Here is a 16,209-nt window from a genome sequence, read left to right as displayed (position 1 = left end):
AAAAAATCTTATAATTCTTATCATATAATAAACTGAATAGAATAAGTGAGGATGTTTTATTTTTTAAACAAATAGGTCTTCTTTTATTGTCGAAAGTAGGATATACAAACAATTTCGAAAGTTTATTAGAGTAAAATGAGAACTTCCCTTAGAAAAAGAATTCTCAGATTCGTTTGATCAAACATTACCCCTGGAAAGTTTTTTTTCCCTGCCGAACTCCCCTTTTTACAGGTAAATGCAGGGATATTTTTCATTCATTATCCGAGTACCAGTCCACGGTTAAGGGTAGGACACGTACCCATCCTTACTTAAAAGTAACAATGAAGAAATAACCACATTTTTAGTGCTCCATACATTTGAATTAAGTCATGAGTCGTGCTTAAGGTCCATAAAGGAAAAAGTTGAGTTGAGTGGTTTACTTTGAAACAATTGATTATTTTTCTCACTATACATTCCTTTTTTAAAGTTTGTCGAAATATTACTGTTTATAACAAAACTAAGTCAAGATTGAGTCATCATTATCCGTTCTGGTTCCATTAAAAAATACAACAGTCCGGACTCGAACACTGGCTTATGCATATTTCGATTCCATAGGTAAGCATATAAATCTCAGTCAAGAACTGTAGACAGTTCAAGAACATTTTATCTCATTTTGGGACAAACCAGTAAAATACTATAAAATAATCTTTTGTTAATGTCGCAATTTTTTTTTTTTTTTTTAGCAGTGAGGTAGTTGAAATTAGATCAAAGGCTGAGGGGTGAACTCCCTAATATAAGCTAACCCTAATTTTATTAACTCCTGAGTACCAAGAGAAATATACTTTTTTAAATTTACTTTTATTAACAATTATGATTGATATATTTATTTTTTTTGCTCTCCGTAGTTAATAAAAAGTCGAACATTTAAAAGTAAACAGTTTTGTTACTTGCGTATGAAATTCCTTTATACATAATAACGAATCAGGATCGTCCATAAAGGTGCTATCGGTACATATTTAGAAATAACTAAAGAACTTGTGCTTGAAGAGGCTCTTGTGGCACACCAACAACTGTTAACCAGTTCGTATATAAAAATAACCTATATTTCAATACAAATTTTTGCTTAAAACCCATCTTGTACTTCAAATAACTTGGATCAAAGGCACTTCTATTTAAATAAATTTATGTATTTTTCAGAATACTGCTGTTAATACAGGGAAAGAATGCGTGAAGTTCGGACAAATTCGAGTTTTTGAGTTCTGCGTCGAGTCGAGTTTGTATTTGTAAATGTAACAAATATCAAATTTGGTTAAATTCGACTTCTTGAAAATTTCCACATATCATAATTACATTAAAAATTCTTGTATGAAATTTAGAAGTTCCCAATTTTAAAAATGCAGACAGATACAAAATTTAGACATAAAATAAAAGTTGTTCAAAATTATGAGTCACGTCTCTAAAAAAATGGTGACTTTAATTTTTTTACGAAAACTGAGACAGATTTTAAACATAAAATAAAAGTTGTTTTTAATTTTAAGTTACTTACAGTGAATTATATTTAATTCTGATCAGACAAATATACTTTGGCTCTGAAGGGCAAAGTTTTTTTTTCAGCAAATAAGTTGATTTTTTTTTATTAATCAAGAACGATTCCCCGTGTCTTAAAGTGTTTTTGTTTTTTTTTATGAATGGGTTGTCAATTTGAAAAATCACAATAAAAATACAATAAACGAATTATTGTACTTATTGAAAAAGGGAGAACTATATTGAAAACGAATTAAAAAGGGGGATTGGGTAAATGACTACAACAAATGAGAAGAAGTAACTCATCTAAAATAAAATATTATTAAAAAAGGAAAGATGTATGGACAGAACGGTCTGTAGGACAAATATTGTTATGTCTTAAATTTGGCGAAGCCAAGTAAAATCCACCAACCGCAGGGCCTAACTGGCAATGGCCAGATGAGACTTATGAAAATAACGATAATAAGAACAAAAAAGAAGAGAAAATGTTGATATAGAAAGAGAAACGGTAATTTATAGCAATCCAATCAAGAATAAATGAATTTTATTATGTTACATTGGTTTGGCTTAAATTTGGAGGAGCCGACTAGGAGTAATGGGGTTTCGTATGGAAATCCTAAAACTGTCTATAAGCATTATGATTTATGATAGAACAAATTAATTTGGCCCTTTAAAAAAGTTATGTCTATATTGGATCATAGAAAAAATTGGTGAAGAACTGTGTAATGGAAAAAAATCGTTCAAGACTGGTCTTAATGAAAAATAAGTCTTATTTAAAATTATTTAGATTGGCAAACCAAATAAAATAATAATTATTTTATAATTTGAGTCCAACTAAAAACGAATTTTCAAAATATATTTTTTCTCTTAGTTAGAGTAATTTTCAGAAAATTGTCAAATTAAGAAAAGTTACGTTTTTATTTATTTGGACTAATATTCTATAGATTAATCTTATCTCATATAGTGTCTTAAAAATAACTTGTCCCTATTTCATTTATTTTTCAGACAATGAAATTCTTTTCCGTGATGAATTCAATTGTATTTCCCTTCTTGATGTAAGAACGTTAAAAAGTATCGTTATGGTTTCAAATCAGACTTTCAATCGACTTCAACCGGAGATCTACTCTCTTTCTGCAGATAAAAAATTCATTTATTTAGGTTATAACTACATAAAGGTAAGATAATTTTTTCTCTTCTTTACTAATTTGTCTAACAGTGAGATGATAAAAAAAAAATACAGGATGGTACTAAATTAGAGTCCTATTAACTTTAAACTCAACAAGTTCAGAATAATATTTGGGAAGATTTTGTTACTCAAGTCAGAAATATTGAAGGAAACTGCAAAGACTGCAAATGAAATCCCATAACATTACATAACAAAATTCAGGTGTAGAAACGGCTACTGGCTAAAACTCTCACTAATCATTGTTATTTAAGACGTGGAATACGCAAATAACCATTAAAAGCTTCAACTGTATTCGTTTTGGCCTTTAGATCCTTTTCTTTAAAATCACGTTTTTAGAGTTTAGTTATAATTTTGAGTCACAATTTGACGTGAAATAGCTATATACAAGTATATAATAATTAAAATTAATAACAATTGATGAACAAAATTCCAGCCATAAAAAAATAATTATTTATTAAGCTATCCTGATTAAGATACATACAAAATGGGTCTTATTATACAAGAATAAAAACAAATGAAGGATCTTTTTTGAAACTAATATTTTTCTTCAATTGCTAAACTATTGTATGGCAAAACAAAACCAAATATAGTCACTGCCCTGCACCCCTCCCTCCTCCCCGAAAAAAAAGATCTGGGGCACATCGTACAGCGACAGCAGATAGTTGAAATTCAAATATCGCAACCATATAGAAGGGGAGATGGATCTAACCATTTTCGATATATTCGGATAATTATCACTTTATAGAATATAAAAGTAAATGTAAGGTCTCGTTATGTGGAAGAGGTTGTGAATTTGTCTCTTATCAAGTATTTCTGGAAAATAAAAGGGTCACAGTTCCAAACTGGTCTTAATGAAAAATAAGGCTTATTTAAAACTATTTAATTTATTCACAGTCAATCCGTCTTTTTCTTGTATATAGTTAATTTGAACCATTAAAGTATAATATCAGGATGAACATAATATGTATCATGGAGTGGAACTTTTATATCATCAAATACATTAACTCCTTAAACAGAAAATTACTATAAGTATATGTACATAAATAGAAATATACAGTACACACTCTAATGATCGTGTAATTCTACATTGCAATTTATTCGAGTAATTGTGATCAATTGCTTCGAGATCCCTCTCCTCCTACTCTAATAATATATTTTCTGTTTTGCAAAGTTATCTTCTTTTTATTAAAAGGTTCCTATAATTGAATTTCAATTATTCGCCGTCGTTGTCGCCGATTTTGAGATAGAAAGAGAAAGTATAATGTAAGACAAACTTATACATTGAACCCAAAATCGGTTTACGCTCTCTATGGACTCACCAAAGTATAATTTTGCACCCACTTGCAAATACATTTCGGTGCTGGTGCCCTCATGGTAAAGCATCAAAGCAACTGTCTCCTGTCATTTTCTCTAGTTCTCCTTAAATAGCTGTAAGTCAGTGAAGAAGTGTCTCCGTCAAGTTTTTCAGAACAAGGGCTAGCACATGAAATGATATATTGGTCAATTGTCGGATAATATTAAAAATGTATTCATACATCTTGTAATACAGACGATGTTCTATGTTTAATATAATTTCTTGGATGAACCTCTATCTGCAGACCACTATGTAAATAAATTACTTCTACCAAATGAGTAAATCGATAACTTTGAGTTCTTTTAATTTGATAATAAGGAAAAAAGGCAGTTCTGTAAAGGGAATTTAATGTAGTACATACGTATGAAAAGAGTAAATTATCTTTTGAGAGTGGAGCTCTCATTATTATATTACATATAAAACTATTTTTCTACATTTGATAGAAAAATGCTTTTAATTGCTCACTCAAACCCCCCTTTTTGTTTCATACTGTGAATGGAAAATAGTTCTTTGTAGGATATACAATGTACATTAGAGTGTGTGCTAATAATCAACTTAAGCAAATTTAAAAACTATAGCCAACATTAGTTGAGGTTTGATATTACCAAGAATACCGTCCAATATTTTTGTTATTCGGTAAAAATTAGTAAGGTGTCTTCGGATTGTACGTTCCATACTTCAAGTTTGATAGGAGGTTTCCCCAAAAGTGTTCAAATTTGTGTTTATTTCCTTTCTCTCGCAGCTGATCGCAGCTAATTTGCCCTTCTCTTACAATATACAACCCTTACATTAATGCTTACTTATACTTAATCAGGGCAACTGCATCGGACCAATTAAAGAAACATTAAAGAAAATCGTATTGTTGTATATTTTTAAGAATATTCTCGTGTATTAGTCAAAGTTAGAGTTTTTAACAAAGAAATAATTATTTTTAGTTGTAAAATCATGTGTATTTTTTAGTCTTAGCTAGACTATAAAGCAATTGAATAAAATATGAAAAAATATTAGCTTCCATAAATAACCTTTTACTTGATTTTCGTATGATTAGACCCATTTTGTAGAAGCTGTGCTCAAGATTATTTAGAAAATATTATATCTTTTGTATACTAAAGTTTTTCGTTTTTGTTGTTATTACTTATAATTTTTTTATTTTTTTTTATTTTTTCTTGTTTCGAAATATGGCTCTGAATCAAAATTATACTCTAAAAACATGATTTAAAAAAAGACTTCAAAACTTACTGCACGATTAAAAAAATTAATGGGCATTTTGGGTAATAATAATAAATGTGGTTTTTAGCCCGTGGGCGTTCCAAGACATGAATTTGGTTGCATGATGTAATTATGTTGAAGAACAAATTCTCATTTTTAGAGAATTTTGAGAGATATTTTTTTATTATAAATATAATAATCAATAAGAAATTAAAAAATGAGACAAAAAAAAAAAGACCCAAAATCGAGCTGTTTCTTAACAAATTTTTTTATTTGTAATACAAATCTAATATATTTTCACTATAAAAAACAAAGTTACTTCAAATATTGATATTTTTTCCTACACAAAAGTTGTATTGAACATAGTTTTAATAAGTTCAGAGTTTTATATTTTCTGAGATAGATTGAGATACCCCAGAATAAAAATACTACCCCAGAGCAAATCAAAGCTGTTACCAATTTTTACCAAATTGAGCTGGTTGCAAATACTTTATTGCTTATTAGAGGTGCTGATGGATTTATGACTTTCTCTATAACTAACGATGCAACCTCCATAAATTCACCTTTCTAATAGAATTAACAGAGTACATTTTTATTCGATTAGGGGAAAAAATTGTATGCATCACAAGTGGAAATGATGAACTTGTCATGGATGATAAATGGGCTTAAATATATGAACTTCAGAATTGACATCTGCAATAAATATCGTCTAGTAAATAGGTGCGTTTTGTCAGATTGTTTAAAACCTTTATTCTAGTACAGAGCTATTTGATTAGCAGGGAATTAGCAACAACTTTTGAGACACTCAGAATAGAATTAATTCTAAAAGTTCATAGGTAGTATCGATTTGCAAATTGTAGCTATTATTATTACCTACTTACAAACTATTATTTTATTTCTGACACCGCTTGGTTTGGAAATTTTCCCACCATTCATAATTTGATTACTGATACATAACTTGGCTCCAATTAGCCTTTCAAATAGAACCCACTAAATTTATTTTTATATTTAATAGTGACGTAGTATCATATACATTAGGGTTATTATGGGAGAATCTAGAGAATTAATTATAACAATACCATAAATTAAAGGTATTAGTTTAGAAATACAAAATATGTCTTTCATTTTCCTTTTTTAAAGACCAAAAAACCCACCTGGCTTGCATTGAAGCTGTTGGGGTACATGCAGAAATGATGGCAGACTAATATATTTGTATCACACTATAATTTTTAGAACAATATTTAAAATTACACTCGTTTATTGGGATAAATAACTATCATGACACCGCTAAATATGTAAAATATATCATTAAGTCATAATAATATTTGTGAAGACACAGCAGGATCGATTTTTTAATTTCTTAATAAAAGAAATACGAAAAAAAAAATTATCAAAGTTACAGTATACGGAGTTGCACAATTTTTCAATTTTGAAGGAGAAGTGACGAAATCTTGTATTTTTATAATATTCTTATTTCTCTTCCTAATGTAGTAAAAATAGTTATAAAAAATAAAGGAAATTGATTTTTTTTCATTTCCTTCTTTCCTGTTGGATAATCTATATGATAGAAACATTACGTCACGGTTGCAATGTTGCGGATTTTAAAATTATAATACTTAATTCATACTATTTTTACTAAAAAAAAATCCAATTAGTTTTAAATGTATAGTTGTTGAAAATATGATGTGTCGCCACGAAAAAAATAAAAAAACGTAAAGGAACATGATTAACTTGAGAATTTTATGAATGTTTGGGAGTAGAGTACTTTAACTTTCAGGACGTTTTATTAGATTAGCTACAATCAGCTATTAGATGAAGGAAATAAACACAAATCCTACTTTGTATTTTTAAAATACATAGGTAGAAATTACTTCGATGTTTATCCTCAATTTTAGTTTGAGTCCAACAAGGACTTAAGACTATATATCCGCAACAAATCCTCAATTTTCGTCATTCATGAACACACGCAGTAGTAAATATTTTATTCTAATGATTATTTCTTCAAGAATAAGATGATAATGATAACAGCTTTGAAAAATATATAAAACAGTGCTCAGATTACAATTGCAATAAGTGTAGCGCACATCTACCGTCTTATTTTTACAACTATAATTATATAGGGAGTAATTATATTTTGCGGTCTAAATAATTTTTTGATCTTATGATTTAGAAAAATTTACTTTTAAAGCTTTTATTCATGAAATTTTATTTCTAGTTATAATATATTGGATACACTTCACAAACGTTAAAGTAACTTTAGTTTTGAAATGTAAATAGTTACTTACTCTTTTTTTTATATTTCATAATCAATCATAATATAAATTAATAAATCAATTCAAATTTAACATTTTGAATACTGTAACCCAATCTGACCTGCAACAAATTTTTTTAATAGAAAGTGAAAAACAAGCTAATTTTTATGGGTGCTGGGGGTTGTATAATTGTGAAATACACAACTTAATCCGCGGGCCAAAAGTATTTGTGTATCAATGGAATATTTGTTTAATAACTATTACCTGTTTATTTTAATTAATTAAATATGATTAATATATACCTATATTATTTAATTCTCGTAGGTGCAAAACCCAGAGAAATATCCATCCCATGAGAGAAACTGTAATTGTAATATATCTAAATTAAATATCAATTGAATTGTTTTGAACATTATGAGACTATAAACTAATTGTAGTAAATATCATAAAAACAGTTTTTAAAAGCACATTATTATTAAATACAAAGTACATTTGAACTCAAATAAACCTTATCCCTGCATGGGATGTACATATTACATATGTAGCAAATAATTGTTAATACGGAACTATGTGTAATATAGTGTTCTATTACGATTTTTTTTTTTCAGTCATATTTGCATATTTATGTTACTATTGGTTGTAAAGACAACAAATTATAATTTAGCTAGTATTATCATGTTTGTATATAGAAAATTACATACATACTAGTGTTGTAATTCGGTCCATAAATTATAGACCTGTCCAATACTGTAATAACTTTATGGGACCAGTCTAATATTGTCAATTTGACTCATTTTACCGGTTTCAAAAGCAATATAGGCTCCATTAATAAACTCACCCTATATCTCTAGCATACGTTTAGACCTATTTTTTAATGAATTAGTGATAACTTCTACTCTATACAGGGGCTTATTTACATTTGAAATTGATAAAAATTAAAGTTGCCTAACATAGCATTGTTCAATCACCGTCAACAGTAGAAAAATGATTAAATGTGGATCCACTGTCGGAGACCAATTATCAAACGAAATATCCTAATTAATCCAGTAGGAATCATTTTACACGAGATGGGAAAGACAATTTGTCTTGGACAGAGTTTTTACAAACTCAACTTTCTTAAAGCCGATAATTTTTTGCCATTGACTCGATTTTTTAATTTTTTATTTGAACTTAACTTGAACTTTAATGAATTAAAACTTGAAATATTCAAGTAATGATTAATGATCAAAACTCAAAAACTTTACCAAACACAGCTCAACACTAATATTTTATGTAGTTAATTTATGCATTAACTTCAATTATTTATCTCTACATCTATATTTAGCAGCAATGTAATATTCATTACTCAATAAAAAAATGTTCCGAGCCATTAATTGAATAATTCTCAAAAAACTATTTGAGCAAAAATTGCGTACCTAAGCAATTTGTAGTTTTATATGTCAAGTAATAAATTTAATTTAAAACATATACTTTTGTCTTAGTTACGACTGTAGAATTGAATAATTTAACTAAAGTATACATACTTACAGTAAGAGAAAAATGAGATCAAATAGCTCATTCTTTCAAGCTGTTAGTACATACATAGTAAAGACTAAATATTTAAACAAATAGGGATGTATTATGTTCAATAAACGCCTTTAAATTTTTAAATTGCACATTATTTTTCAGAGAAAATGGTTTTGAGAAATATATGGAGAGACATATCAACAAAAACTTTATTTTTCTGAAAAAATGGAAAAGGGAAATAATCATATGTAGAGAATTTAGACAAACTTCTTATATGTACTTTTGTCTTTTTTTACTACATAAAAAACAAAACAATAGGGTATATTTTAATACAAAATTACATTATTGTAATTTCTGAGATCAAACAATAAAATAATCTCAATTCATACATATAATAAATAAGAGTCTACAGATATAGTATAGTTACAGATGTGATTTTTGTAGGGAAAAAATACTGTGTATCTATTAGTAAAGGAAAAACGGCTGGTGCTTGTTTTTCTTTTTTTCACTTTTAATAGATCATTTTGGTACTAACATATTCTTCTGAAAGCAGAATTATCGCCTTTTTTTCCTGCAAATTCTTTTTAACATGCATAATAATATAAATATGTATGTGTATAAATATACAAATAATATTTTTCATGCAGTAATATTGTTTTAAATGTACAGGATTAAGGTATGTGTAGCCATTATTCATTTTCTTCCTCCCAAGTCATCCAACAGGGAGGCGATGTTTGCAAGGGTCCTCATTCAGTAATACTATAGTATATATGCCTTCTCATCGTGCTCTCCAACAATGGCATCTTATAATAAATCCCTTACTTGTTAATAGAATGCGCATTCTAAAGCACAATTAGGCCTTAAGTGTGATGAAGAATCAATAGTATAGTTTATATTAATAATTGGGATATCATTATAAATACACATCAGGGCTTGCAAAATTTCGAATTTCCTTCCGACAGGTACTTCTCAGATTTCGGTAGCCCAAAAGGAATTAACCTGGAATCTTTTGTTTATTATGTTTTTATACAAATTAACACCGGAAACATAAAATAACAAGAAAATGGATTTTTCTAGCAAATTAGAAAATGCTAGTTGATACTGAGGGAACAGCCTCATCATCATCTTCAGATATTTGCTCTTGTGGCATAGTCTCATTTTCTTTGCTCACTGTTTTGTGTACAATATGAATGGATGGGCACATTGTTTAAATTGCAGTGAATGTAAAAATGAGAGTATAAGTTAAAAATACGGTAGCTTTAATAAAAGACATATCTGATGACATATATCAATAAAGCAAGTTTGTCTTCTGGATCCTACTACTGATGAGTTAAATCAAAAGAAAAAACCCAATTTTGTGAATAATTTGAACATTGACAAAAGTTGGTCTCATTGAAACAAAGATTAAGCTTATTTAATATCTCTTTTTCTGAGATAACAGACTTTTTATGGTCCAAAATGGATGTGTAAATTAGCTTCTTGCTTGCTGATACGTTAGTAGAATTTTCAAAGTAGGGAGGAATAATTTATATGAGCATTCATATTCCTATTGCCAACATATATATATATATTTAATTTATGTTGGGCAAAATTTAGAAACTATTCACATCTCTAACAATATGTTTTTCACTCTGTGTGTTCAACATCCAGAAATCAATTGCTGTCTCCGATAAAAATATAAAGCGAGCGAGCATGCAAAAGATCGAAGAAGTACCTGGATGCGCACATAACACACAGAAGGATGGTTCTATATAATTTTATCCTTAACCAGTCAAGATATCGATTATATTTTTATGTGGTCTGTTTGGACAAGGGAGTATGTTTTTAGTACCTCGAGTGAAAAATAACATACCCTTGGATCGTCAGGCCAGTGATGTTGTTATCCCTAATCCTTGAAGATTAATTTTTTTAAATAAAAATTTACTAGAAATATTAGTTGAAAAGTAACTCAACTTTATGTTTTTTTCTCCTATAAATATATATAATTGTAAATTCTAAGTATTAAATAGCTTTGCAATTTGTATACTTGGCAATTTGAAAAGTATATTCTCATTTTCCATAGCTGCTATCATAGTTCCTTAATTCTTAAAGAAACAATATCTAACAATAACTATTAAGTAATTACATGTGTATGCTCATGAAATATCTTCGTAACACTGAGTTGCAGAGTTATATATAGAGTTGTAAATTATATGAACTGTGGATACGTTAAAAGTTGAAACCAAAAAATGCCATAATAATCCTGATAATTTTCAAAATGTTTAGAAGAATATCCGTGTTTCTTTCATGAGCAAACTGTTTGTTCTTAGATGTTCTCTCCTTAATATTTTAAGAATAATTATAAAATATTTGAAAAATAAAAATACCGCTCAGATTACCATCTATAAGAAGGCTTATATACGTTTTAGGTACAACTCTAGTTGTAAGTTTAAGTTCTTTTTGTACTCAGAGTAGAATTCGTAATTGAGATACTGTGATCTTTCTATATAAGGAGTGGGACATATGTTTATTTACTTCCTCGAATAGCTACTTGTAGGTAATGTCATAAAACGTCATGACAGCTGATTAGCTTTCCTCCTAAACATTGTTAGAGTTAGCATGCAAATTTTTGGTTACTGTTTTTTTACCATCCGGAAGTGGTTAAAATTTATAATTCTACATATGTAGTAGTTGGCTATTTTCAAAGTTTACATCGTCAACATTCAAACGTACGTCCCAATTATTAGAATTGCATTAATAATATCGAGAAAATATATAAATATCATTATTAGATACAAGTCTTCAGACCAGATATTTCAATGATCCTCCTTCCGTAGCATTTCATTTCTCCAAGTGGAGGTGGAAACCCTTACTCATCCATATTTCCACATCCATCTCGATTTACGCTAATTTCTCAATTATATTGGCTAAAAGAGTTACAAAATTGGGATGTAAAATCTACAGCCTTTTCTTGATCCCGTTCCTGATTCAACACTTACAAACCTATTTTTAATTTTTATATACCCAAATTAGCCGGAACAATCTTAACTTATCAATTATCGATTGTCTTGAATTCAGCAAAAGCTAGACGAACTATCAACTTTATATGGATGACCAAGGTCCATTCTTATCATTTGATTTGTTGGAATAAATGACAGTTGATTTGTTGATTACTTTGCCTTTTACTTCCATTTTTATAAATATAAATTAAAGAAACTGAATTGCGATGTATGTCGAACGGAAATCTTTTTCTAAATTCCAATAAACATAATATATGTTCCTTTAAACATTCATCCGTAAATCCAATTCATTTTTAGAAGGATCAAATATAAATTATAGTGACTTCGCTATTTCTATTATATGAGACATCAAAGGGTAATCTCTTTGATTGATTCAATAAATAAATTATTTTTTCTTATGGTAAAATTATCAAGGAGTATTTTGCTCACATACATATCTCCATATTTTATAATTTCATAAATAAAATTATTATAACTGTTTATATGTTTAGAAGAACAAGGAAACCATGTTGAAAAAGAGTGTTATTCCTACATTTGTTTCCAAATGAAATAAATACATTTATTTAAGCTGACAGCCCTGTGTCCTTTTGATGACAGTTACATCATCATCGATGATCGATCATTGCTAAAAAAAATGAGAAAAAACATTACCAATAAATAAATGTCAGAAAACCATTGTAATATAATCACTTGACTTAAACTATACCATTTTTATATTTCTATTATTATTATTTTTTTTGCAGAATTTTCGACATTCATTCTTCGCCAAATATGTAATTTACGAAGTTCAAACCGGGTAAGTATTCTTATATAAATAACAGACTAACTAAAAATCTAACACCTTCATGTATTCATAGTTTTATGCAACAACTCTTATTCGATAAAAAAGTGGCTTTAATCCATTAATATTAATACATTAGAAATATATGTGTAATAAAAAAGTAGTGTTTGCCAAAGAAGTTGTTAGTAAAAAGGAGAAAAACAATGGTAAAAGAGCATTATCATATTGAATTCTGATATGAATTTACTACAATATATTTATCTTTTATATAGCATCGTTGTTATAAATACAATATTTGTAGAGAAAAATTACAATATTATTCTCTGTGTTCTCTACAAAAGTGGCATCTCTAGTCATTGTTATTCTATGAATTGATGGAGGGTTTGTGAATAAGTTAACACAATTTATAATTATGTTTGATTATTATTTCAACTGTCTTTTCTTGCTTAGAGTATTTTCAATGAATATCAGAGGTGGAAACATGGACTCTAGAATTGCGACTTGACTTGAGCATGAATCCATATTTATGTCACATTTAAAGACTTGCAACCTGACTTGGATTTAATAGCTATTTTATACTTAATTTAAGAAAAGCCTTGACACTATGAACCCTATCAATAATTATAGAATTGAAATAAGTTCGAAATAAATCTGAGGACTTAAACTGGGCTTAATTAAAATATTCAAGGACTTGTTATTCAAAATTGCAGTGTAAGGATTTTTTCTCATCTCTGGACAGTATACGACCTAATAAAAAATCAAGATTTTCAAATACGACTATTATGACAAAACTGAATATAAAATAATTATCATATTTATGATCTCCCTATACTAAAGGGAGATATTGTACAACAAGTGATATGCTTATCACTCGGGTTACGGTTAATGTTGACATAGAGTTGAGTTTAACCATAGAAAGAAAAATAATAGATGGTACAAAAGGACTCAAGGAAAAGAACGGATACACAAAAAATCAACAACAACAGCATAAATTAAAGGGAAATGAAAAAACTCCTTATTTACCTGTTTTGGAGATACCACGAGAACACTGAAACGAGTAGTGATGAAAATCTTGTATATATTCAATTTTTTGCGAAGAGCTATGGACTCTTGAATTTTTTTTCCAAAAAATTTTAATCTATGGATTTTTGTAAATAGCCCCCCTTCCGAGAATATAATTCTACAGACAAAGGGTCATGTTAAAAAAAGAAACCGAAAATCAACATGGTAACTTTACCAATTTGAAGAATGTGTTGTAGGAGATCAGCTTCAATAAGCTGTCACCAGGGAGTATGTGGAGAACAAAAAAAAACAAAAAAATTGGCAAGAATTACTCCCATATCGATCCTCAAATCTTCTTTAAGTCCAACAAAAATTACAATTATAGCTCCGTAAAAAATCTGCAGGGATAAGGCATCGTTTTTTATGAGAACACACTAATGTTCAATCAGGTTTTGAATATATTTGAGAAAGGATGTTCAATACTCAGGAGTTATATAATAATGACAACTGCTAACTGCAATTTCAAAAAACCGGGGCAGCAAAAAAATTGAAAGGAATTACAGCACTAGAAATGAGTATATAACGATATCTTTTTTTGGCGTGCACTTATTTTAACTAAAGAGCAAAATACTTTTCTCATATTGATAAGGTAAATGCAATAAATTATACTTCAGTACCTCATATCTCACCATTTATTAAATAACCTGGAGATCTATTTTTACAATATACCACACTACATAAAAATGACCATTATGAAAAATATATAGCATTTATTAGCTAATTAATTATAAGAAACAAATCAGCACTTTAAAAAAGACCACAAAATTGTATTTGTGCCAGTGCTTATTCATTTCAACAAAACTCAAAATTATTTCAATTACATTTTAAGAGCCTCTATAATACAGTTTTTCTACAGGGATTTTCCATAAGTTTTTTAACATATCCGAGAAATTCTCTAAGAATAAAATATTTATCGTACAGTTTAATAATTTATATCAATTTTGCTCTTATGTGATGATGTTTGTGGAATAAGAAATGTATTTATGACAAAAAATTACTCTTATGCGGAGTTCATATTAACCATTTAGTCAATTCTTGCAATTTTGACTAGGCTTTCCATTCTACTTAGGTAGAATATGTTCATGCAAAGACATACCAGTAATCACATCAAATTATAATATACTCCAAATTAATTGACATTTAATTTCAATAGTAATAATGCTATATTTAAAAATATTTCTTTAGTATTTTAACATAAATAAAACGAATTAATCATAAAACAATAAAAAATATAATTTTTTTTTTTCAATTTCTAAAACAAATTTTTTAAATTCTAGTCATTTTTTCGCAATTTTATAGTATCCGTACTATTAATAATTTTTTGTATTCAATCTCTATGAAATATGTGTTATCAATTTTGGTGCCTACGTAAGTATTTCACTTTCATAGTTTTAAAAAAGACCCACCATTACTTGATTTAGATATTATTGTTTATATAAGTTAATATTAGTGCAGAGAGTGAAAAAAGTCCTTATACTGCACGTCTAAGTAAAGTTTCAAGTCTTTGTGTAGAATTACGAGTTTTTGAATATTTCATCGATTCCCACGTGAGTCCTCTGATTTATTTTCAGTTAATTTAATCCCCAGTATTGTAATATATAATCCTTTTTTTTTTAGTGAAATAGTGTGTTCCAATCGTTTTGAGTTTTTATATACTATTTAACGTACTAGAAAGAGTGTAATCATTTTTTTAAGATTTATAGAAGTTATAGCTCACATCATTTAAGTATAAATATCATTTGATAATTTTCTTACAATTAAAATTGATTAAAAGATAGTTTGAAGAATAGAAAGTCAGCAAAGTTAGAGATTTGATATAAACATGAAATGAAGAATAAGATAAAAATGTAGTTTGTGAAATGGCTAGATTCCTGTCAAATTAGTTTTTTTTGTTATTTATTCATGTTTGACTTACTTCATCCTTTGTTCTGATAAAATAATGACTTTATTTATGCACAATATGTGTCTACATATTGTGTGATTAAGTGAGTAATTTATTTATGTTATACGAAAGAAGAAAAAAACAATATTGTTTCCAGTGTTTTGTTCTAACAATATAAATGCAAGAAGTGTGTCACAGTTTTCATTTTCATTTATTCTTATTGGTTTTGAATCGTAGTTATATATAGCTTATTCTACTCATCTATGCACTTTAGAAAGCAGGGCAATAACTATATATCTACGTCAGGGGAGACCGGGAAAGTTGAATCAAGAGACACACTCGAAACACATACGAAGTCTGTTTAAAAAGAAGCTAATAATTTTTAATCACGAATTTTATCGTCATTCGATTAATAAATTTATTATTCTTTGATGTTGTTACACATGAGCACAACTCTTGCATTGTTAATTAGTCT

The 16,209-nt window shown here is 28.3% G+C and overlaps 1 protein-coding gene across 4 annotated transcripts in view; it reads left to right on the top strand.

Moving 5' to 3' along the window:
* Positions 1-16,209, top strand: part of LOC121118779 (prolyl endopeptidase FAP) — a 373,925-nt gene that overhangs the window by 334,002 nt on the left and 23,714 nt on the right. For all 4 annotated transcript variants that reach the window (XM_071888738.1, XM_071888737.1, XM_071888739.1 and 1 more), the window contains 2 exons: positions 2,509-2,678; positions 12,753-12,805. In XM_071888738.1, the coding sequence (XP_071744839.1) occupies positions 2,509-2,678; positions 12,753-12,805 (223 nt within the window). The remainder of the gene's footprint in view (positions 1-2,508; positions 2,679-12,752; positions 12,806-16,209) is intronic.

The sequence above is a fragment of the Lepeophtheirus salmonis genome, chromosome 5, assembly GCF_016086655.4.
Source record: "Lepeophtheirus salmonis chromosome 5, UVic_Lsal_1.4, whole genome shotgun sequence".
NCBI classification, from domain to species: domain Eukaryota; kingdom Metazoa; phylum Arthropoda; class Copepoda; order Siphonostomatoida; family Caligidae; genus Lepeophtheirus; species Lepeophtheirus salmonis.
Note: the sequence above shows the minus strand (reverse complement) of the source record. Positions and strands in the feature narration are given on the sequence as shown.